Genomic DNA, 24826 nt, shown 5'->3' with positions numbered 1-24826 from the left:
ATAGTTCCCATATCACCAACTAGTGAGTTTAGCAGTGTCAGGGATTACACATGTGTAGGGAAAATCAGGGATTGGCATAACAACTGAATGTGTGTGTGTGTGTGTGTGTGTGTGTGTGTGTGTGTGTGTGTGTGTGTGTGTGTGTGTGTGTGTGTGTGTGTGTGTGTGTGTGTGTGTGTGTGTGTGTGCGCGTGTGCGTGTGCGTGCGTGCGTGTGTGTGGGGGGGGGGGGGGTCATGAAAGATAAAACAAAACAAGAATTAGAAACTATGGATTTAATTTATTTCCATTTTCCATTCAATATCGCAATGCAAAAAGAGGACCACTGCAAAGCAAAACTGTGGCAATTATGGCACTACTGAATGTAGGATAGCCTAACGATGTTAGCTAATACACTGCTTTTTGCTTACAAGGTAATAACATTCACAACTGTTAATAAATAACATGAGTATTACAATAAATATTACAATATAAATACCTTCATTTAGAATAATAACAATCTTTTATTACACATTTACAATGCCATCTGCCTCAATTTATTCATCAAATAAAACCAAGCACCTGCTGAAAAGAAAACATTGCAATCTAATAAGGTAAATTGTCAAGAAAATTGTCAATTCCAATTAGCCTGGATGTGTATGATGAGTAGGCTTATAAGCCTACATCTCCATTGGAGAATGATTTTTAATATCTTTGATTCCATTACTTCAGTCATTCTTACATTTCTTCAGCCCAAGACTTAGGTCAGCATTCATCACAAGGACACAAACTCATAGTTTAAGAAAGTATGTATTATATAAATCCACTCATTCTTATGTAGGTCTAAAAAATGTACATTCATTACATTGTTTTCAGTTAGCATACTGTATACTACTTTAATATATTTAAGATGTAAATAGGGCCAGTGACAGTCCTACATGATTCATTATGATTTTCAGAAGAATATCACCATCTTGGTTAATATCTATTCAAATTACCCCCAGATAATCTTCACATTCATGTTCGACAGCGATATTTCCTGCAAACAAAACAGAGCAATTTGAGACAAAAGCATTTCCCCTCATCATGTGCAACAGTGGTGAAATGCCTGAAATTCATACACCAACAGTGGAATGTGGATGTGATCTTGCCTGACCCTGCTGTCAACGTTAGACCCAGGAGTCAAGTGGTGGAGGTTTGCTTTCCACCAAGCCCACTGCAGGCCTCCCAGCTCTGATGAAGTGCTTTCTCTCAGGGATAGCCTGGATAAATAACACACAAAAACAGGGAAGCGTTCCAGGAAAGTTCCATTTTGTCGCTGTCGGGCAGAAACCTTTTTTATCTTTGATTTGATATGTAATCTTTTTTTTTTTATGTTTTTTTCATAAATCAATGTCCCATTTTATACTTCATCGTATGACAGTGTCCAGCAAAAGTAGAAGAAAATAGCATATCTGCAAGCACACATCTACATCTATATAGCAATGTAGATCTGCTATTCTTGCTGTTTTTATTTTTCTGCCTATGACATGCCCCAAACAGGGACCCCAGGTTGAAAGTGGTTAAGTCTGTCTGGGGGGGGGGATAATTTACGATTCTGTCCCTATCGGGACGTAACTCCAACGGTGCTGAAGTGGACTTTGCAACGTTCTGCACGGCAACTCGCTCGCCTGCGGCGGTGCCTCTCATGGCTCAAGTCCACTTCAGACTGGAAATCTATTGCTTTTCGTTGCATGCCACGTAGTTACCTGGCATTTCAGGGTTTTCAGGCGTTATTTAAGGCTGTGAGGCAGTCCCCCGCTCGTCACTGAAGCGGCCGTGGTTATAGACGTGGCTCCGAGGCCAAGGGGGCGTTGCTAAGTTACCGTTCGTTATAGGTTTGGACCGACAGCGACAATTTGTGTGATAACTTCTTGAGCTACTACCGGTAATCATGCAGGTCAAAACTTTAACGCCAATTTTATTATTGTTACGATTGAAACAGGTTTTTCAAATACAGTCAGCCACCGTAATAAAAAAAGAAAAGTATATTAAACATCTTGTGAAGATTACCTGGATAGGTTCTCTCTCCATCATGTGCCCTTTTCCATCCCCACTCTGTTCTAAGGTGGAGTAGCCATCTGGGAAATTAGAAAATATTAACAAAGAGTGCAATCACTGAGCAGAAACTCAGACAATACAAGACAGAAATTGCTGCTGTAATTTTGTGTTTTTTTTCCATAAATGAATACCCTATTTTATACTTCATTGTATAACAGCATCATGCAAAATGAGCAAAAATAGATTCACAATGCGTTTTTTGAGCTTGTTGATTGGCTATTTTTGCTTTTTATTTTTATTTTTAATGACTATAATGACATGCCCAAAATAGGGACACCAAGTTGAAAGTGGTTAAGTCTGTCTGTAGGTTTATGAATATCATCCAATGTAAAGAATTAACAAGGACTCGTGCCTAAATAATAACTATACATTGGATCCATTGGAACACAGGTTATTTTTTCCATTTCCTGAAAAGTAACAGTTTTGGACATTCAAGATTTCCACCCGACAGTGACGATAGCAATGCCGTTTCATACTGGCACACAACCCCAACACATTGTCGTCACATGCTCCAGACAGACAGAAAATAGAGAGAGATACTGTAGGGCAGCGATTTGTGCTCACTGAGCACACCTTTCTAGTTTTTCTTTGGAGATGAATATCTCAACCTGGTACAAAATTCATGCTTAACCATAAACAACAAACTTTGCCTGAAGTGGCAGCTACTCACTCAAAGTGAAATCCAAGAGAGCTAAAGGGCAATGCAACATTTTTTTTAATGCAAAATAGAGCGCTGTCATGCTCGCCCCAAAGTTCATACATCATTCATACTGTTTTCCTTTCTCCAAAAAAAGGGGTGGATATGAAACATTTCACTCTTTAAAACTCAGCGCAGAGGCACAGACCACGGCTGGATGATTCACTTTGATTGTTCCATGTGGGAGTATGGTTCCATGTGAAAGTATGGTTCCATGTGGAAGTATGGTTCCATGTCATGTGGGAATATGGTTCCATGTGAAAGTATGATTCCATGTGAAAGTATGGTTCCATGTCATGTGAGAGTATGGTTCCATGTAGAAGTATGGTTCCATGTGAAAGTATGGTTCCATGTCATGTGGGAGTATGGTTCCATGTGAAAGTATGGTTCCATGTGGAAGTATGGTTCCATGTCATGTGGGAGTATGGTTCCATGTGAAAGTATGGTTCCATGTGGAAGTATGGTTCCATGTGAAAGTATGGTTCCATGTCATGTGGGAGTATGGTTCCATGTGAAAGTATGGTTCCATGTGAAAGTATGGTTCCATGTGGAAGTATGGTTCCATGTGGAAGTATGGTTCCATGTCATGTGGGAGTATGGTTCCATGTAGGAGTATGGTTCCATGTCATGTGGGAGTATGGTTCCATGTAGGAGTATGGTTCCATGTCATGTGGGAGTATGGTTCCATGTAGGAGTATGGTTCCATGTCATGTGGGAGTATGGTTCCATTGATTCCATTTGAGAGTATGGTTCCATGTGGGAGTATGGTTCATGTGGGATGATGGTTCCATGTGGGATGATGGTTCCATGTGGGAGTATGGTTCATGTGGGATGATGGTTCATGTGGGATGATGGTTCCATGTGGGATGATGGTTCCATGTGGGATTATGATTCCATGTTGGATTATGATTCCATGCGGGATGCACTCCCACCCCTCAGAGATCACAGGGCATGTGTGTCCACTAACCTTGACACTTGTTAGAAGTTTATGTCCCCTTACTGTATCTCTAGTCATCATAGTAATCAACATTCACATCATTCTAACATTCTATGAATAAATAAACCGGATAATAGATTGCAACTCTTGTTTCCTTTAATAATAATATAATAAAATAATAATAATATAAATCCTGGTGGTTTGTGTGGCAGCATAACCTTAAATCCACAACAACAATGGTTTATAGTTGGTCTGTGATTCAAGACTCGATTGAGTCCACTGCTTTGTCACAACATGATGAATATTCAATGCTGTAATTTGTTTACCTTGGTTTTTCTCCATGAGAGGCAGGGTGATGTCATCATTGCCTTGTTTACCACTCTTAGATTTTTTAGTTGCTCCTGTAGTTGGCTGTGGGGTTACATCATAACAACTTTAACATTATACTTGGTGTTTGTGGTTCTTAAAGTGGGGTCTGGGGACCCCCAGGAGTCATTGGGGGGGGGGGGGGGGGGGGGTCCAGGGGGTCCCCAGCAAATTTTGTTAATATTGCATAAAGAAAACAATTTAACTTTGACCCTTCTAGAGTTCAGTACACGTTGTACCCGTCTGTCTGTGTCCCTTTTGTCCCCATATATGGAGATCTCTGTATCTGTCTGTCTACCTGTGTCCCTTTTATGCCCATAACGATATGAAGATCTCTGTATCTGTTAGTCCTTGTCCCTTTTATGCCCGTATAAGGAGATCCCTGATGTCATCATCAGTATATGCCCATACAGTATATTGGCATGCCCATACAGGGGCTTATCGGTTGGATCGGCGGCTCTGGACAACAGCCTATCCGAACGACTCGATGGTGGGTACCACCTTGCCTTGCCTTGCCTAGTGCCAGCCGGTCCTCCCATTAGCCAATTTTAATATATAGGTTATACTTCGGGTATTTGAAAATAGCCTATCTAAGCTTGTAGATCTGCTATTTTCAAAATAAGATCTCGGAATAAATGGGAATAGATTTGGACTTACTTTGAAGTGGCTCTTGTTCCAACCTGCCTTACAAAGACTACTCCTCAGGTCCTTGTAGGCCCATATTGTCTGAAGCACATGGGACGCTGCCTTGGTCTCACGCACAGATTGGCTAGAAAAAGTAGACATATACATATGAGATCAGAAAACAATAATAATAATAATAATAATACATTTAAACAAGAATGTCTCCAATGATCTATTAGAGGTGAACAATGGAATGTTAGTTTGGCCACTATGGCGCTACAGAGGAAATCAAAACTGCATGGACTAATCCTGCGTCGTATCCAGGGGCAGTTGGTGCCTTTGATCAAGGACCCCATCCGGATGCACAATGCGTAGAGCTCATACTACGTGTTAGGGAAGGTCTGTAACAATTATTACATAATAATCGCCTGCTCGCAATTATTTAAGATAATCGTCAGAATCGTTTGAATTTGTCTGTATAAATTCATCTGTTGAAAAATGGTCATTCATGCATATTCAAAATGAACAGAAATAGCAGATCTACAAGCTCACAACTTGTCACATCGACGTGTTGTGAGCTTGTAGATAGAATAGAATAGTCCCCACTTCCCACAGCTTCTAGATAAGTTTGTAGATAGGCTTGTAGATAAAATTATATATGTCCTGTTTGGCCATAGTACATTATTTATTTTGATTATTGGCATTGGTCATTGTCAGTCGTTTGTAATTGTTATATTATAATGATTTTCCAATGTTTAATGCCTAAAACTAAAATCAATCGTTAATCGCAATTATTTGTGTGACAAATGTATTAATCGTCAACTAAGATTTCATGAGCATGACAGCCCTCCGTGTTACCAGCTGGGCTGCAACTGCCCCTGTCTACATCAGACAAGCTGAGTAGGGGGACGATGAATACAGACAGCGAAGAGCCAGTAGGACAGTGGGTGTCTTTTGTCTTTCTCCGCCAGTCACAAAAAATACCGGAAAGATAAATGAAAGGCCAACACTCCCAGTCAATGAAGACCAGTTGGTGCAAATAGTTCTTCCTTCCAAACTTTCCACAAAGATTCATGCCAAGCCGATCATAACGTTTTGAGATATCTTTCTGACGGACAGTCAAATCGAACGGGGTGACCATACCACATAACACACACCCCAATTATATTGTCAGAGGTAGCCTAATTCAGTGAAATGTGGATGTAAACGAAACCATGTGTGTAAAATTGGAACGTTCCATTGTTCACCTTTGAAATGATTGGTTTTGAATCTCTTAGTTCATGGAAGACACAAACCTTGTCTTGTTGATGGCTACCAATTTCTGAACAGTGTGGCCCTGTATGAGAGCTCGTGCGTTCTCTGGGCTATCAGAAATGATCTCATGGATTGTGTTCAAAATAGACACCACTGTATCTGACTCAAGATTCTTTGCTGGGTGTTGCTGGCCACATGGCAGGTTATTGACCAGGTCCCTCATAGCATAGCTCCCTATAATGAGACAAAAACAACACTATAAAGTATTTGTGTGTGTGTGTGTGTGTGTGTGTGTGTGTGTGTGTGTGTGTGTGTGTGTGTGTGTGTGTGTGTGTGTGTGTGTGTGTGTGTGTGTGTGTGTGTGTGTGTGTGTGTGTGCGTGTGCGTGTGCGCGTACAGGCGGGCGTGTATGTGCTTGCATGTGTGTGGATGTTAAATAGTAAAGAGCTACTGTACATCCCCATACCTATTAAGTCTTTATTCCGTCGATCTATGGCCAGGTTGCGAAGTGCAATAGCCACAGCCCGCACCACTTTGTCAGCATCGGAACGCAGCAACTCCACCAAGACAGGAAGACCTTTCTCCTTTCTTACTGTTGCGCGGATATAGCTGGACCACTATGAGCCGAAACATAGAAAAAGATTGTCAATTTATACTCATATGAAGGTGTCCTACAACAAAGTATGACACAAAACAGTCCCCCAGGGCTCTATAGTAGATTCTCTTGTATTTTACACCTCCTTGCCGGATCTACAAGCTCACAACGACCGCGCCCTGTTGTGAGCTTGTATTTTCACCAAATGTTCCCCAAAGAATAGGGATGTTAGGGTTCAAGGTGATTAATCAGGCTAAACATAACGGGTAGATGTTTTACAAAAGGGATAAACTCAATTACCATACTGTGCAAAAATAAGCATTAATACATCCAACAAATAAAATGCAACCTTGCATCAGTCAAAATTAAAATAAAATATCAAACGCGCGCGCGCGCACGCACGCACGCACACATACACGCACCCTTAGCATACACACACACAACCTTGGTAGTACACACGCACGCACGCACGCACGCACGCACGCACGCACGCACGCAAGCACGCACGCACGCACGCACACACACACACACACACACACACACACACACACACACACACACACACACACACACACAGCAGTGTAGCATCTGTTACATCTCACTCACAGCCCAGTGTCCTGCAGCGAGGTTCTGCAGAGCCCCAGCAGCTGCTTCCAGGGTGTTGTGGTTCTGACTGCGAGTGAGGAGAGAAAGGTACAGCCTCACCACCTCTGGTTGGTACAGTAGCTCCAGTCCTTTAAAGACAAAGAAGGGTGTGTGTGTGTGTGTGTGTGTGTGTGTGTGTGTGTGTGTGTGTGTGTGTGTGTGTGTGTGTGTGTGTGTGTGTGTGTGTGTGTGTGTGTGTGTGTGTGTGTGTGTGTGTGTGTGTGTGTGTGTGTGTGTGTGTGTGTGTGTGTGAGTGAGTGTGAGTGTGAAGAGAGGGAGAGAGGGTCGTGAGATAAGCTAAAATCATCCTAACATATTGTTAGAACATGTTAGAATACTCCCACACCAGATTGAGAAAAGATATGTACCCCCAGATCAACACTGTTCTGCCTGTTATACTTGATGGATGCACTGCAAATTATATTATGTTTTTGGATGGACCAGCAGCTAATAAAAAAAAATAGACTCACGTCGCTGGCTGACTGACTGACTGACTGACTGACTGCCTATATGACTGACTAGCCTGATTAATCGTCCCTCCAGGTTGTGGGATGTAGTCTATCCTCGGTTGGCCTAATAACAACCATATAGCCCATCGGAGATCAATCGTCCCTTCAGGCTATGGGATGTAGTGAGTGGATTATGATGAGTCACGTGTGACCCTCCTCACCTAGAGTCGGATCCGCCCGCAGACTACCTGAGATAAGAGCTCAGAGGCGGATAGAAGTGCTGCAGACAGTTGATGTCTGTTTGAGGTGGTTCTAAAACCGATTGAGGTCCCTCTCAGTCGGCCTGGCACTGGCACAACAACCGTGAGGTGCGTGCTTTACCCAGCAGGCATGCAGAATTAGGAATAACACCTGGCCGGATAGACGGATATTAGAGCATCTCCAGCCGTCTTTTTAATACATTTTTTGTTTGCGCGATGCTTCTCTTTTAGATCAGCCACTAGGAATAAGGAGCTTTGCATTCAATCGCATCAAGCATTTGTCAACGAACACAAAACATAGTCTGTCACTATGTGGTTGTTATTAGGCCACATGTGGCCCCCGGGCCGCCAGTTGCCCATGTATGAGTATACATGGGCAACTGGCGGCCCGGGGGCCACATGTGGCCCCACCTTCACTTAATGTGGCCCACAGGTTTATATCAGAATATTGATATATTATTGATTTCAGCTGTTCAATTCCAAACATGCAAACATGACCCGCTTTAATTACTTCACAGTCTATATTAGTAGCTTAATGACTAGTATTAACATTCTATTGTCTTTTTTATGTCCAATGTATTTTTGTATTATAAGTATAAGTATAAGTAACTAAATGCATTTGAAATTAAATACACATTTTACTTTTCAGGATTCCAATTCAAGAATAGCAAAAACTAAATTCTGGATTCCAATTAAAAAATAAAATACCTTTGTTTGACATAAAATGGCGAAAAAAGTTAAAATACGGAGAGACAGTATATGCAATGTGGCCCTCTGGAATGAGTGTGGAAATATAGTGGCCCTCTCCATCATCAAAGTTGCCCACCCCTGCTATAACTGCTTGTATGTGTACATGCACTTGTCAGACACCCGGCATACAGTATGACACAATGTGCTAAGTCTGAATGGTTTTCTGCTTCATTCCCTCAAGAGAGTTGTATGTGTACATGCACTTGTCAGACACCCGGCATACAGTATGGCACAATTTGCTAAGTCTGAATGGTTTTCTGCTTCATTCCCTCAAGAGAGTTTATTAGTAACTAGAAAGGTGCGCTCCACTTGTATTTCTTGTTGGAATGGGCAGCGTCTATTAGTATACCAGGGCATTCTCTTTCAGTAGGCTACAAATGTCACTTTCGGTGAGATTCTCTCTCTCTCTCTCTCTCTCTCTCTCTCTCTCTCTCTCTCTCTGTCTCTCTCTCTCTCTCTCTCTCTCTCTCTCTCTCTCTCTCTCTCTCTCTCTCTCTCTCTCTCTCTCTCTCTCTCTCTCTCTCTCAGTTCAATTCAATGTGAAGGCAAAGGGGCTTTATTGGCCTAGGAAATATTAATATGTGTACAAATGCATGTGGGAAACCTATTGCCAAAGAGAGTGTGAGATAAAAGCAAACAAATAATAGGAAATATAGCCCTACTATAAAGAAATATGTAACCAGAGCTGTGTAACATGGCAACTTTGCAATCAAGTTACAAAGTTACAAATACAAACCAAAACATTGAGCTTTAGCTGTTGGAAAATATACAGTATATAAACAACAGATGATTGACAGTCAGAATAGTGGTTGTATTCCATTGGATGTCCTTTTCCTGTCACAACAGCTCATAAATCTAGTTTCTGTTTTCACATTGCTGTACTTCACCCAACAGATATGGGTCTGGCGTATTTGTGTTGTGGGCCGCGTGATGCACACATACTTGTGTGTCACAATGTATTTGTTTGTGTGGGGGGGTGCATGAACGCGTGCGAGCATCATAGTTATTGCATTGTGTTGGTCGATTTGTGCATCATAGTTAATCTCATTGTGCTGGTCGATTTGTGCGTGTGTGTGTCTATCCTGAGTACTCTGGAGGGATGGTGGGTGGGGGTAATGCATGCACAAAAATATGAAATAACATGTGTCATTCACGGATTTGAAAAATATTCGGGGAGTGTCTTCCTTGGTGTACTGAAATCCTGCACAAAAAGTTTGCTGATTGGTCAAGCGGTTTGCAAGATTAGTTCTGGACTCACGCACACATTCACACACTCACAAACGGACAGGGGAGAAAACATAATCTCCGCCTGGCCTTTGCGCTCTGGCAGAGATAATGAGGCTGTTTGTATACTGTACTGTATGACTTTCTGTCAAATCTGTCCACCAGAGGATGGTGTGCTTAGCTGAATAGAATTCACTTCTGTACTAAAGGGTCAAATACAATGACCTACAGTACAGTGGAAAAGATAGGCCAGAACTCCAGTTCCCATGAGCCTGTTCATCTGACCCTTTTGCACCTGTTCCCACTCCAACACACCTGCTCACATTTAAATAGACTGAATGAATCATTCTACCTGTCTACCCATTTTCATTTATAGCCACACTTTCAATCCTGGTATTCTTCAGTTTTGCACTGAAATAAATGTGGATGCATTTATGCGTTTTGTTTGCCTATACATTATTTTATTGTTTTGGCCTATAGTGACATGCCCAAGATATGGATGTCAAGTTCAAAGAGGTTAAGTGGAATGAGAAAGGATGCCTCTGCTTTGTTCTATTCTGACAGCATAATTCAACCGATTAGAAGATTGTTTGTCACTGCAACTCACCTTCACACATTATACAGCCATATTGTACCACTTTCCACTTTTCACTGTGAAAATGACTGTGGCAGTCAACAAAATACAACATTTCTGCTTCAGGCCATGACGGATTAGAGAAGAAAATGTTACTAGTTGTTGACACGCTGGGCCAATCTCTTTCAATAATGCAACACTCCTCAAGGAATATATGTACTGACAGCTGGTTTAAATTAAATAGGCATTTTTTAGCCATTTTCATTGCAACATTTGCTATACAAAATTTAATAGCACTGTGGAGTGCGGTTTGCCATCGGCTGTAAGCAGAGAGCCACATGGTGGTGCTCTGGTGCAGCAATTAAGGTAATCGGGCTGATTGGCTGTCAGGCTTTAAAAGATGGTCATATTTTCAAATATGGCCCCCTTTGGAAAAAGCTGTGCACAGCACATGAAAATTTGGGTTCAAGATTCTTTTAATGGCATATTTTAAGTCAAATTAAGTCAACTAATCAAGTTTTCATTACCTTTCATTGGTTCTGTACGCTTTGGTAAATCCAATGTACCATATTTTCTGTCCATAAATCCATTTTTCCAACCTGTACAGTCACAAGTCACAAGCAGAAGCATGTGCACACATGCACAGACACACATGCATGCACACACGCGCAAACACAGACACACACACACACACACACGCACGCGCGCAGACACACACACACACACACACACACACACACACACACACACACACACACACACACACACACACACACACACACACACACACACACACACACACACACACACACACACACACACACACACACCAATGTTCACAATAATACATGAATATACATGAATACTGTATGTCTCTGTATATTCAATACAATGCAAATAAATGTAAAAACTGTGAAGACAATGTGTATTTGGAACCAATAAGCAGACTGACCTTGACTGAACCAATCCTCTGATGAATAGTGAAAGCACAAACAAAAGTTAAAGGTTAGATTGTGCTGCTGCAGCATATAGCATACAGTATGGCTCCTCATGGATAAACAAATTGTAAGCCTGATTTATGCTTCCTCATACGGTGGTGTTGTGCACAGAAAGTAGCTGATCTACAAGCTCACAACATGCTGTGAGCTTGTAGATCGGCTATTTTTGGCACGTGACAGAGTATAATGTGGATGACTGTTGTTGCATAAGCATGCGTTGTCACGTATATCAGGCTCAGAGCTACATTTTGTAATTGGCCAGACCAGCACACTAAAGCATGTGGTTTAGCAATCGTTATTGAACAGATAAGATGCTAATGTAGAAAGTAAATTAACTCATTCACTTATCACTTATCATGTTCTACCCACCTTTGGTTCGTTTCCCTCCAAAACAGTCAGCCTCGTTCTTTTTTTTCTGATGCCCTCCTGACTTTGGCAAATGATTGGAGAAGGGCTCTTGAAATCGCTCTGCCCCTGGTATTTCTTTGTGAACATGATAGGATAGATTTCGCAGGATGCACACACAGTTCTCTACTGACTGAAAGACATTAAGAATGACATCACATTTTGATTAAATCAAGACCACAGAAGGTTTCATAAGTACAGGATACAGGCACATCCTAATTCACTTAATGATAATCACAGAAAGTCAAACAAAACTGTTGACAGACAGACCAAATTGTGTTTTATGCAAGCAATATGCTCCACTTGGATGCATAGACATATGAACTGAAAGCACCTGGGCTAATGGTTTTCAGCAGTGTTCATTGACAATAACTATGAAACAAATACACCAATGTAAACAAATATTGTGACAGATTTTTTTAAGAAAGACTTGCAGGTTTGAATCTGATGCGTGTACTCACTTTGGTTATGGGATATGTATTACAATGACCTATCAATCAATCATGCAATGTAATATTTATGCTGAGTGCATACAGTATACCTATACATCACTGGATAATGCATTTTAGAATTGGAATGCTTCTCAAAAGGAAAAACTACATATTTTTCTTATTGGGTGCCAAGTCAGATGATATCTATTGTATTGCTTTAATAGCTTCATTTTCCAGGATTTCTTTTCTCCTGCCCTTCTGTGCCAACATAAATTAAATATCGTGCTCCCACATCATGACATCTCATCAATTGCTAAAATCAATTATTGAACATTTTTGAAAAATCTTCAAAATGTGAGAACTGCTGATAAGGCATTTGTAGAATCGGCCTCAGGTCTTAATGGATTAAATAAGATGAATATAGTGTGTTTGTGCCTCAGTAACCTTGTTGTCAGTCTCCTTGTTGATCACAGCTGAGTGAAGAGCATGAAGGAGAGCATCCACCAGACCCTCACACTGCCTCAGCCTCTGTCGAGCTTCTGCCCCATCTGAGCTCACATTCCTGGGGAAACTAGTTCTGTTAGCAAGCTGAGAGAACAGGAAGATGTATTATTAATGTATTAATAGATAATGATAATGATAATAATGATAATGAAAATTATAATTATTATTATTATAATTATCATTATCTGTTGAGACATATCTTGAGGCACTTCACAAGTAAAAAGAAAAAATAATTTGAGGAAGAATATGAAAGTCTTTCTTTCATATTTTTCCTCGCTTGCTGATGAAAGAGGGTAAAAGCTTGCCGATAAAAGAGGGTTTTAATACAATCTGACACAAAAAAGACAGACTTTGCAGTTCTATTGTGTTGTGTTTCTTGGTTACCTCAGACATCCAGAAGTGTTCTTAAAGACAGTGGTCCACTCAGTGTCCTGGAGTCTACAGTGTTCAGTAGGATCTCTCCTCCAGCCTGACTGTGGTATGACCACTTCATCAGTCAGTGTCTGAAGACCATGGTTGATGACACTCATTTTCAGAGGCTCATGAGAAGAAAGATTCCACAGTGTCCCTGTAAAGAAATGTCTTTTTTAATGCTCCAGGGGCACTGTGGTGACCCTCATTTACAGTGACAACAAGCAAACAATAATTATACTAACAACAACAGCAACAATATCTGTAAAACAAAATGTGCATGTGTATGTGTGTGTGTGGATAGGAACACAGCAAACGACATCCGTACCTGTGACCAACTCTCTGACCTCCATGCTGCTGGACTTCCTAAGCAGTCGCACCAAGGCCGGGATGCCTTCACAGACCTTGATGGCCACTTTGTTGTTGTGGTCTTTGCCGTACGAGATGTTGCGTAAGGCACCGCAGGCCTTGCGGTGGACCTCGGGCTTGGGGTGGTCCAGCAACTCCACCAGTATTGGCACCCCCATCAGCTGCCTGACCTCCTGTTTGATGCGATCGTTCTCATAACACAGGTGCTGCAGGTAGGCGGCTGCGTTGGACTTGACCGGGTCCATGGGGTGGCTGAGCATAGATATCACCTCCCGCAGATTGGGGTCTCGCCACCGGGGGTCTCTGCGCATACTGTCCAGGCTGACCATGCTGCTGCGTTTGTGGGGGAACTGTAGGGTCTGGGCCCGGGACACGGTCTGGTAGAACGGGTTTGCATTGGCATCCACCTGGGGCATGATGCCGTCTTCATAGCCACCTCTGCAGAAACAGAGAGAGAAGTGTGTGTCAGAGAGACAGACAGTGAAGAGAGAGAAAATGTGGGTAAATGTGTGTGTGTGTGCGTGAGGGTGGAGTCAAGGGAGATTAATGTCGACATTAGCACAAACCCTCTGTTCAATCAAGTAGCAGTATCATTTAATGTATGCAATGTTAGTCATTTAAGACTTTAAATGAAATATCTCAATTAAAGACGCAGGCCCAGTGAATGAAACTGTATCCCAAAGTGGGCAATATCCTTTGTGAACAGTCTTGTCACTTTACTGTATATGGGTTGAGGAAAGAGCGTCTGGCATGCAGTAACAAGTGAAACCTCCTTATTTATCGACTTTGCGGCAGGCTGCCATCTTTGATTGATGGCACCTGCTCCTAAACTTCAGCCCATCTGTCTCTCCTGCCCACTAGGCTGGCTGCATGGGACAAACTAAAGATGTCTGTTGGCCCAACAGACATCTCTAGTGTTGGGCCACAGTACAGCTATGGAGCATAAGCCTGATACATACTTTGTCGTATGATGGTGTCCCGCTTCGTAAACAGCCTATCTAAAAGCTCAAAGCATGTTGCATCCGTGACACTTTATGTCGGCTATTTCTGGCGAGCGACACCGCCATACAGTGGAGTATAAAGTAATCATAATATTTATAATTATCACTGCGGGTCCTTTGCGGCAAAATGTTGATAGAATATTAATGTGTATGTTATTTGGATGACTTAATTGCTACTGAAGAAAATTGCTTCAGGAGATTTTCTTATTTTTTTTTTAAACAATTCACACACTGACACACATGCTTACCCGTGCACATGCATGCATACACACATATGCACACACAAAATATAGGACTAATTGAAAGAAATATTTCCTCACAGCCTTCTCATCTCTAATCTCAATGCATGACTGTGAGGATGGTGATTGTAAGGACTGAACATGTCTGCACAGAAGATGCCTCCAGTGCTCAGACAGCTTCCTACACACATCAAAAATCAATGGTCTGTAAAGTGCAAACCATTAGCCTTTGTTAAAGGTAACCCCATTATAGGGAGAGCCTATTAATATTTCAGTGACAGTGACACAAATTGAATGTCCTTAACTGCTTTAATGAGAATCAAATGCTTGACCAAAACACCTACCACAGGAAGTTAACACGGCCATTGTATTGTGTCATTTTAGATTTTAGTGTTAGCTATTCAAATATAGCAGATATACAAGCTCACAGCACCTCACTTTGTGCCGCGCTGCGAGCTTGTACATATGCTATTTTTGAACATTTTTGAAAAATCTTGAAAGTGTGAGAACTACTGATTTAGAAGGCATTTGTTCAATCGTCCCCAGGTCTTAATGGGTTAAAGATATAAGACAAATCTCTGTCTATATGATAATTAACCTTTGAGTAATGTAAAAAATGGAACATTATGGCTATTGTTCTATTGGCTGTTTTACCATGGGTGTGGGTATGTAATTACCTGGTGCGGGACGGTTCCCTGAGGAGCTCCAATGTGGTGATGGGTCTGAACTGGTGGATGCCCCCCAGTGTTGCGTAACCGGCAGCCAGGTGGTCGGTCTTGCCATCCTGGGCATCTATGCCTCGCTCCCCATGGTCATCACCTTCAGCCTGGCTGCTGAGGCCCATGGGACCATAGTTGTCCCTGGGAGGAAGGGGCAGGGTGAAGTGACTCCCAGGCTGGAAGTTTCTTGAGGGCCAGTAGCTAGGGAGACCACTTCGGGACAGGCTTCCATACCCTGCACATGTGTCCCCTCCAAGGCCAGCAAAGCTCTCAGAAACGTTGTAGTGGCTGCTCTGGCCCTCGGTGTTCACAGACTGGCCCTCGACTGGCCAAGTGAGTGTAGTGACAGTGGTTGTTATTGTAGGTGCAAGGGACTCGGCGGTTTGGCTGTTAGCTGCAGACGTGGACTGGTCGGCTGGGATTTCTGGAACAAATTGAGAGGGTGGCTGACATATGTCAGGTGCGTCAGGTGTGTCAGGTGCATCGGGTGAATCAGGTGTATCAGGTGTGTCGGGTGTTTCAGGAGTTTCAGGTATTTCAGGCATGTCAGACATCTCGAGGTTGAGCGGCCCAGCAGAGTCTGGAGTTTCTACATGCTCGCACTCTTGCTCGACTGCTTTGGAGTCCTAGAATGAGTAATAAATCACAGGTACACAGCAAAACTGTTAATTGGAAAAATGTCTCATAAGGGTCCATATCCCATTGCTGTGTACCAGAAAGGTAGTTAGGTAGTTACAGTAGGTAGGTTATGAATTCAATTTCATCAATTGTGAAAAGAATGGGAAGGCAACAGTAGTCCGGGGCAGAGAAGAAACGACACGCGTGTTATAACACTGTCCCGCACGTCGCATTTGTGTATAACATTTCAGTAGCTCGTATTAGACTGAGCTCCTTTAATATTAGTCAAAAACCGTCTTAGTCTATTAAAAAAATCCTTTATTTTCCATTTACTTACATTTTGTAACATAATCTGAGTTGCAGCAAAAATATAATATCATCACAGTATAGACACACAGACACATTCGAATTTATGATATACACAATTACATTACTTTTTTATTTTTTATTTTAAAGATATTTTTGGAGGCTTTTTCTGCCTTTATTGATAGGAACAGTAGACTGACAGGAAATGGGAAGGGAGATGGGGGGGTTACGCCAACCGTCCGGGACATACCTTTAAAAATATATATATATTCAAATGTCCTTTTGCATTGAGTTAATTTAGAATAATAGTTAAATTATAATGTGAATTCACATTATCATGTGTCTTCTGCAGACTGTGATAATGTGAATTCACGCGACCGAGATGGATACTGTAATACACCCATAAATGAAGTCTTTAATTATACAAGTCTCTAAAATTATACAATACTTTCATGATTAAGAAAGCATCCCTGAGAGAAAAAGGTTGAGGAAAGTTCAATGGTGTAACAAACCAGCAGGCAGCTCACTGTTGTCTGAACTAGGCATACACAAAGGTGACATAGATGTTTCTGATGTTTTGTACACACCAATTTAGCAAAAAGACCCTTATAGGAAAACCACTAGAGTCGTTGGTATGAATTTGGCGTTATGCCACTGCAGTGGGGGCAGTCTCTTGAACAGGAACTACAGTTTCTATTATAGATGTGACAGATCTATCGAGATCTGTATAGATCTCTTCAGCTGAGGCTCCCAGAACCTGAGCATCATTCCCTCGTGAGGGCCAACTACCTGTTGCCCGTTCATCGATAGATTTTGACACCACTGGTTTATCTTTAGCTGGGGAGGACTTAGCTTTCGCATCATGGTCCTTGACTCGCATGTCATCCGATACGTTGCTATTGCTAGCTCCTGCCACCTCCTCCCATGTTTCCTCCTGATCGGAGTCTTCCTCAGTTTGAGAGTCAGTGACTGAAGAACCTCCCTCGGGCTGCTCTGCATCAGGAAGGCACTCCATCTTCTCCAAATTCATCACGTCCTCGTCCAGATTATCCGCAAGCTCCTTGGCCAGCTCCTCCCTCACTCTATTGGTCCTCATATGGAGAACATTGGCCCTGTCCAGTCTGCTGTAGTTGGCGTGCCGTCTTGGGCTATGCTGAGGGGCATCCCCGACCTCTAGCCTGTAGTGTTCCACATCTCTCAGCTGGGGGGGCTGGGACTGTTCCACAGCCAGGGAAGGGGGATCCATTTGATGTTGGCGCAGTGGTGCAGTGATGCCATACTGGAAGGCTGCCTGGACACCACCATGCAGAAACACCAGGATGGAGAGTACAACAGTGAGGAGAACAGGAATCTGCAGGGTCACGGGTAGGTCCTTGAGGAGCGCCCTCAGAAACTCACTGATCCCCTGGCCAACATGCTTCAGAGGCTCTGTGATGAAGGTGGTGATGGTGACCGATATGGCCTTGGTAGGAGGTACCAACAGGATTGGGTTGACCATGAGAACTTCATAATATTTCTTACAGGGGTCATCTTGAAGAGTCCATGTACTTCTGAACCACTCCTGCAGGCTGTCGCTCCAGTCAATCTCCTTCATCCCAGTGCATTTGTCATTGACACTGTCCATTTTCACAATGTTGTTTTGGTGCTCAGCAAAAGCAATCTTGTAGAGATAGAACCAGTTCCAGATGATACTGATAAAGAAGCAGATAGCAAACATTCTCTTGAATTGGACAAACCAGGAGACCACCGACCACAGCTGAGTGCAAATGGTGGCGACTATGACCAGCACACACAGGGATACCCTCAAGACGGTGTCTATCTCCACACCAAAGGTGTCCTCAAAATGCCACTTCCAGGATTTGTAGTCATGCGGTTTGAGATCAACCAATATGTGGCTGATAGCATCGTCCAGCGCCCCTGTTATCCAGCTCTCCTCATCCTCTAGAAGCTTCTGAATCTCCACCACATCTTGCGGGGACAGTCTCACTTTGGCGTCATAAAAGATGTCCCTAGGGTCACTGGGCACACCAATTCTGTCTATTTCAACCAGGAGCCTGGTGAGAAATCGTTTGAACACTGGTGTGCATGTGGGCTGTTTTTGAAGAAATGCCATCTTCTTTTTCTGATCTTCAACTTGTCTTTGCAGCACTTCCACTTTGTGGTTACAAACTGGCCGCTCATCTTCATTGGAGTCCTGAATGTAATCTCTTCTTTTTAATGGCCCGCTCGGATAGTTTGATGGCTCTATGGGTTTTCTCATGGTTTTGGTGGTGGGATCGTAGTTGAGCATATCATATGGGTCAATCCAGTCGTCCTGTTGTCCCATCGCAGCATGCAGTGACAGGCTGCATACCAGCAGCACAATGAGCTGTATGCTGGCACAGGGAGACATTATTCCCAAGCTAACCAGCTAGCTGGCTATGTAGTTTGCAGACAACCCGGGATCCTTTTGTGTGGTGTTTGACTATGCAAGCCGCATTTCAAGGAGCATCACTGAACAACAAACACCTCCTGCAGGGTCCAAAACCTCACTAACTCTGCTTGGAGTTCTGGCGGGGATGCTCTTGTCATCCCAGTGATGTCACAATGAGTCAACCATGTCCATGTATGGAGGTCCAGGTCAGCCATGCCCAAATATGGAGTTCATGATGTCAGACATAGATGAGTCAGACAGGTCCATATGGAATTGCAGGTCGCCCAAATATGGAGTCCTTGATGTCATACTTAGTCTCCAAGTATTCTGACTGGCAACAATGGTAACCATAACAACCTGAACTCACCCAAACATATTGAGTAACCTAATATCACCTAATATCAACACATCTGGATACTTAGGAAGCCTTTTTAACACTGACTATGTCTACTCGGGAACTATGCAAGTCGGGAATGTATGCCCCGCCTGGTTATGCAATACCCATTGTGCCTGTTGTCAGAGTACCTTGTACCCGTCTGTCTGTCTGTCTGTCTGTGCCCATATACTGTATGGAGATCTCTGTATCTGTCTGTCCATGTCCCTTTTATGCTATTTATGGAGAGCCCTGATGTCAACATTATATGCCCATATGCATGCCCAATTGCAGTGGATCGGCGGTTCTGGACAACTGGATCTCCATATATATATATATATATATATATATATATATATATATATCGCACTCCCTCAAGTCCGGCGTGCGGAAATTTTGAAGTCGGACAGTATGGGCAACTCGGTCGGATCTGTGTTTTTTCACACCTGGATCTCCATATATGCGTATATATGGGCATATATGGGCATACGACGCCAGGATTCTCAACTCCCTTGAATCGTCGGCGACACGTGCTGCGAGTTTGAAGTCGGTCGGACGGTTCTCAAGATACGTGAACTAAACTCAAATGCTGTAGTACCCATCCGAGACAGTTGTTGGTTTACTTAGAGAGAGAAAACATGCTTTTGTTATCTACATGTTTAACCTCCATTAAATCATAAAGGCCACTGAACTCATGTGTCCTAGGAATCATCTGTCATCCTCATTCTATCATATTCAAGGCTTTGTACTCCACCAGTAAATAATTAATTGTTTTCGCCTGCCAATGAATAATGAGTTCAGTTGAATATGAGTTTAGATTGGACCCTGATGAGACAAGCTGAGGTCCAGCTAGTGTTGAGTAGAGTAGAGTAAATTGGATTAAATTCAGTGGTCTGGTTGAGTAAAATTATTTTGACATTAACTCTTTCACAGCATGTCTTCTAGGAATCCAGATCATCAACAGATTCATTTAAATTTTGTTCTTCGAACATATTTGACTCCCCGTAGATTATGTGCTATGAGAATTTTAAATAGCCCCAACTGCACATTTTGTACTCCAAATGCTATTGGTACCTTTTTTCACATGGTTTGGGAATGTCCAAATGTTTCGTCTTTTTGGATTATGGTTGCAGCTAAACTGTCATTACTTTTGGGAGCTGATATTACACCTTCTCCATCTGTAGTTATCTTAAATGATGTGTCCCTGCTACACCTGAACTGCACACAAGCGCATCTTCTTTGCTGGCTTAACAGAAGCAAAAAAATGGTAGCTACGAGGTGGAAACCTCCTCATACCCTAACATTTCGCCAATGGGCTTTAACGTTTTTAGATATTGTTTATTTAGAACTGTCAACGGCGAGGTTACATGGAGCAAGTGAGAGGAACATTGATATGTGGTCTAACGTCGCAGATAAGCTTAAAGGCTTGGTTTAAGTGTTGTACACAGTGTTGTGACCTTGCACAGGTATAGGCATGGTGTTTGCATTTCGAGACATTGTTGGTCGGGGAAGGGTGGGTTTATTATTATTATTATTATTATTTTAATGAACCTTCTGTGTTGTTTTTAAGTTGTGTATGTGTTTGTATCTTGTTTTTGTTGAAAATGTATTAATTCAAACATAATGATATGATATGATGATAAAAACAATTGATAACAAAAAAAACTCTTTCACAGCATTGCTTGTTGTCAAGTGATTGAACAGTCAAGTGATTTAAATTAGTTGTATGAAATACAGTATAATGATGTTTCACATTCTGCCCACATGGCACTCTCTGGCAATCAGTTTAAGTAAAAATAAAAATAAATAAAATGTCTTGTTACCGATGGGACTTAGTACTCTTCTGTTGAAGAGCAATTTATCTTTAATGGATGTTTGATATTAAAAGCATATAATGGCTCATAAATCCTGGCAAGAAGAAATAAGCCCTACAAAATACATTACTGTTATCTCTTTAGACATAAAGCACAGGCACTGTTGTGCATGCATCAGGAAATAGATAAGATAATAATAAGATAAGCCAATATTTGCTGTTTCCATTTGGGCTGAAAACAGAAGGTTGTACGTACGGCCAGGGGTGTATAGAATCTGAATGTGTTTTATAATGTGTTTAATGTAAAGAGATTAGGGGGAGGGCCGGGGCTAGGGGTATCCTACTTTGTCAGTCTTGTAAAACATTACAGGAGTGACAGGAAGCACATTATCCTCAGTGAGATTCGGACTAAAGATGTTGGGCTTGAAAGTCTAGTAACTAATGCAGCATGCTATCAAGCTTGCTGGTGGAAACCTTAAAAATATTATTTGAACCTGACCCCGCCCCCTTTTTGTCAGAAAGGGGAGGGGGTTCCCTTCCTGCCATTCAGCCAGTCAGAAGCAAGAGAAAAGAATTATGCCAAGAGCGTACAAGCTATGCGTTCAATCTGATAAAGTCTCAAACCTCGGTGTCTGTCTGCTGTGGTGTGTCTGTCTCTGTTGAGCTGTCATTGGCAGAGGTCACCATGGAGATGTTGGAGGTGGGCGTGTCCAGATCTTCATTGGTGGATGGGTGGTCCTGAGCTGTCTCTTTAGAATCTTGGGGTAAGGGCAGAGGCAAGGGGCAGGGCCCCTCCGAGCCATGCTCCTAAATGACACACACACGCACGTGCACGCGCGCCATACACACACACACACACACACACACACACACACACACACACACACACACACACACACACACACACACACACACACACACACACACACCTAAATAAGCACATTTACATACAGTATACTGAAATGATAAAGATCAATACGACTACATGAAAGTAGATAAGAGTAGAGAGTAAATAAGATAACAATTTGGTGAAATTAAGGACAATTAAATGGAATAAATCTAAAAAAACAATCTCATTTCAATTAAAATAACACTTATCTCATTTGTACCATTTCTGTCTACTACTCTGTGTCTCAGAGGTGGGCTGCAGACGGTTCTGAAACCTGCCTACCAATGACATCATCTGTGGTAATTTCAAACATGATTTAAAGCTTTTACTTTGTTTTACTGAAGCAAGAACAAATATTAATGTTGTGTTTTATTTCAGAATGTCAACTTTCCATTAGCTTGGAATCCACACCGATGATGTCATTGGTAGGCAACCACTCTCAAACAAACTTGAAGGTCAGAAAATGCTCTTGCATTTCTATTCTACTTATGCCACCATGTTCTGCCAAGAATTTGCCTCCTCTTATTTCCAGATTTGCTCTTCAAATGACACAAATTATTTTGTAAATGGTTTTAAAAGTAGTTCATCCATTCTAAAGAGGTGCACCTCCAAAAATACTTTTCAGCCATGGATAAATAATTTGTTATAATCATTATTCATCACAAAGCAGAACGAAAATGGAAGGACACTCGTAATGTCAATGAAAAAACAAAATGTAGCTATTAAAAATGCTTGAGCAAAGTATTTAGCTGAGAGTATTCATACAAAAACAGCATAACATCAGAGTGCTCTTTGATATTATTGGCCACACTACAGATGCCCACAATGTGATGGAGTGTGGAGTTTCTATCTTTATTTTCCAATAAAGTCATCACAATAAGAAATTGAATTACCCCACTGTCTCTTGTAACACCCGAACCTCCTAGCCATTTTGTCCTGCTCTCCAGATGTATTTCACCCTGTCTCGAATGGTGGTTTTGAAGGAGTCACACCTTAAATAAGTTCTGCTGTTAGTTTGTCCTTTTATTATCTCCGGCAGGCGAAAGGCAAAGTGGGATATTATGTTTTTGCCCATGTGTTTCTGTTTGTCTGTTCGGGGCTAGGAAGTAAATGCAAACATTTTGTGTACGAATATTTTTTAAATATATTGAATTCTATCATCTCAGGTTCACTGTCCCACCGTCCCTCCATACGCCATCCAAGTGATGAAAAAGTCTCAGCAATGCCTCTACTGCCTCTGGCGCCTGAAGACATTCAGGGTCATTCTTCAACAGCACCATTGAGAGCACCATTGAGAGCATCCTTACGAGCGGCACTAAATGGTATGGGAACTGCACTGCCCTCGACTGCAAGGCACTACAGAGGGTGATGCGGACAGCCCGTCACATCCTCAGAGGTGAGCTTCACTCCCTACACTACAGTGAACACTCAAATGTCAATACGAGAAACAAACATGTGTAACAAAGGCTGAGCAGATCATCAAGTACAGCCATTGTCCCAGCCACAAACTGTTCACTGCTGTAGCCACGGCCAGGCAAACAATACCTGTGTATCAGAAGCCATTCCATCAGACTTCAGAACATTTTAATATATTGTACCTGCTGCTTTTGTATGCCATATGCTACGTGTTTTCCACCTGCACAAGAAGCACTTCTGCCTTCCCAAGTGCTATTTATCCTTTTTGGGTCGGTGTAACCGCCCCCTATAAGTGAGGTTTGGACACTGACCAATCCTGCACCGTGATTGGCCAATAGTCTACAACGCAGTCTACAACGCTAACCCTCCCACAGTCAATGCAAATCTATACTTTTGCAAAGTTAGCCAATCACATTACAGCTAGTGTCATCACCACTAGCTGTAATGTGATTGGCTGACTTTGCAAATTCAGGACTGTGATTGGCTAGCGAAACACATGACACATGTGCAGCCCTATGAATAGCAGTATGGACTTAAAAAAAATACCTTCATGTTTTTTTTAAGTGAATCACTTCCATCACTGTGATGACCACTGTGACCACACCGCCCACTTCACACTGGGTGTGATTTTTTTTTATCATGCGCCTTCTGTATATTGGACTTGTATGTTTGATTTGACTGTGCCCTCCTGTTCACACATTTTCCACCTTTCATCATATGATTGGTCCTCACTAATCCTGATAATAATAATAAAATAATATCATAATGATTTGGTTCCCACTCCTTTGGGGTACTTTTGTCACTGTATATTTACACATACTTGAAATTTGTCTTCTGTATTTACCCATCCTACAAGGAGCAGTGAGCGCTATTAGTATAGTGCTCATGTGGAGTAGTTACGTACAGTAAGTACTTGCTCAGGGACCCTTCGATACATAGGCCGGGGCCAGGGCACGAACCGGGGCACTTCTGTTTCCCAGATGGCCTCTATACCCACTCAGCTATGGCCACCCAAGATGGCATCATTTATGTCTACTCAGTCTTCTATGTCTCGGAGGAGGGCTGTGGACAGTTCAAAAACTTGCCTGCCAGTGACATCAACAGTAGTTTGGCAATTTCAAACAAGATTTCAAACTTTTTTAAAAACATTTATGAATGCAAGAACAATGGCTTCTATTTTAGCATAGCTTTCCAGGAAGAGAAAGATTGTATTTCCCATTAGCTTGGAGTCCCCATCAATGATGTCATTGGTAGACAGGTTTCTGAACTGTCCATAGCCCAATGAGAGGCAGAGCAGTGAGTAGAATGACATTGTGCCATTTTATAATCGAATTGCTCATTATAACATGGCACAGGACCAATTAGATAAATACTGTATAAGGTTGAAAATGGGTGATGTGCTCCTTTCAATTATCTGTTCTCTCTTTCCCTATGCTAACTCTTCCTTTAACTGAAAATGTTGAGAAAC

The 24826-nt window shown here is 42.1% G+C and overlaps 2 protein-coding genes across 2 annotated transcripts; both read right to left on the bottom strand.

Annotated features, from left to right (window-relative positions):
- Positions 1-1128: 1128 nt before the first annotated feature.
- Positions 1129-23243, bottom strand: arvcfa (ARVCF delta catenin family member a; the record flags this gene model as incomplete). Its single annotated transcript, XM_084047153.1, has 16 exons — positions 1129-1240; positions 2031-2098; positions 4039-4123; positions 4736-4847; positions 5998-6190; positions 6423-6573; positions 7158-7285; positions 10981-11052; positions 11406-11423; positions 11821-11989; positions 12732-12849; positions 13176-13359; positions 13531-14009; positions 15489-16156; positions 21678-21860; positions 23175-23243. 16 exons carry the CDS (start codon positions 23241-23243, stop codon positions 1148-1150), a joined length of 2790 nt encoding a protein of 929 aa, XP_083903279.1. The 3' UTR covers positions 1129-1147.
- LOC311037260 (chloride channel CLIC-like protein 1) lies at positions 17101-18846 on the bottom strand (the record flags this gene model as incomplete). The annotated part of the gene is made up of 1 exon (XM_084046382.1): positions 17101-18846. One exon carries the CDS (start codon positions 18844-18846, stop codon positions 17101-17103), a length of 1746 nt encoding a protein of 581 aa, XP_083902508.1.
- Positions 23244-24826: the final 1583 nt, after the last annotated feature.

This window comes from Gymnoscopelus microlampas (assembly GCF_963454915.1).
Source record: "Gymnoscopelus microlampas genome assembly, chromosome: 21".
Taxonomy (NCBI): domain Eukaryota; kingdom Metazoa; phylum Chordata; class Actinopteri; order Myctophiformes; family Myctophidae; genus Gymnoscopelus; species Gymnoscopelus microlampas.
This window is presented reverse-complemented; position numbering and strand designations above follow the sequence as displayed.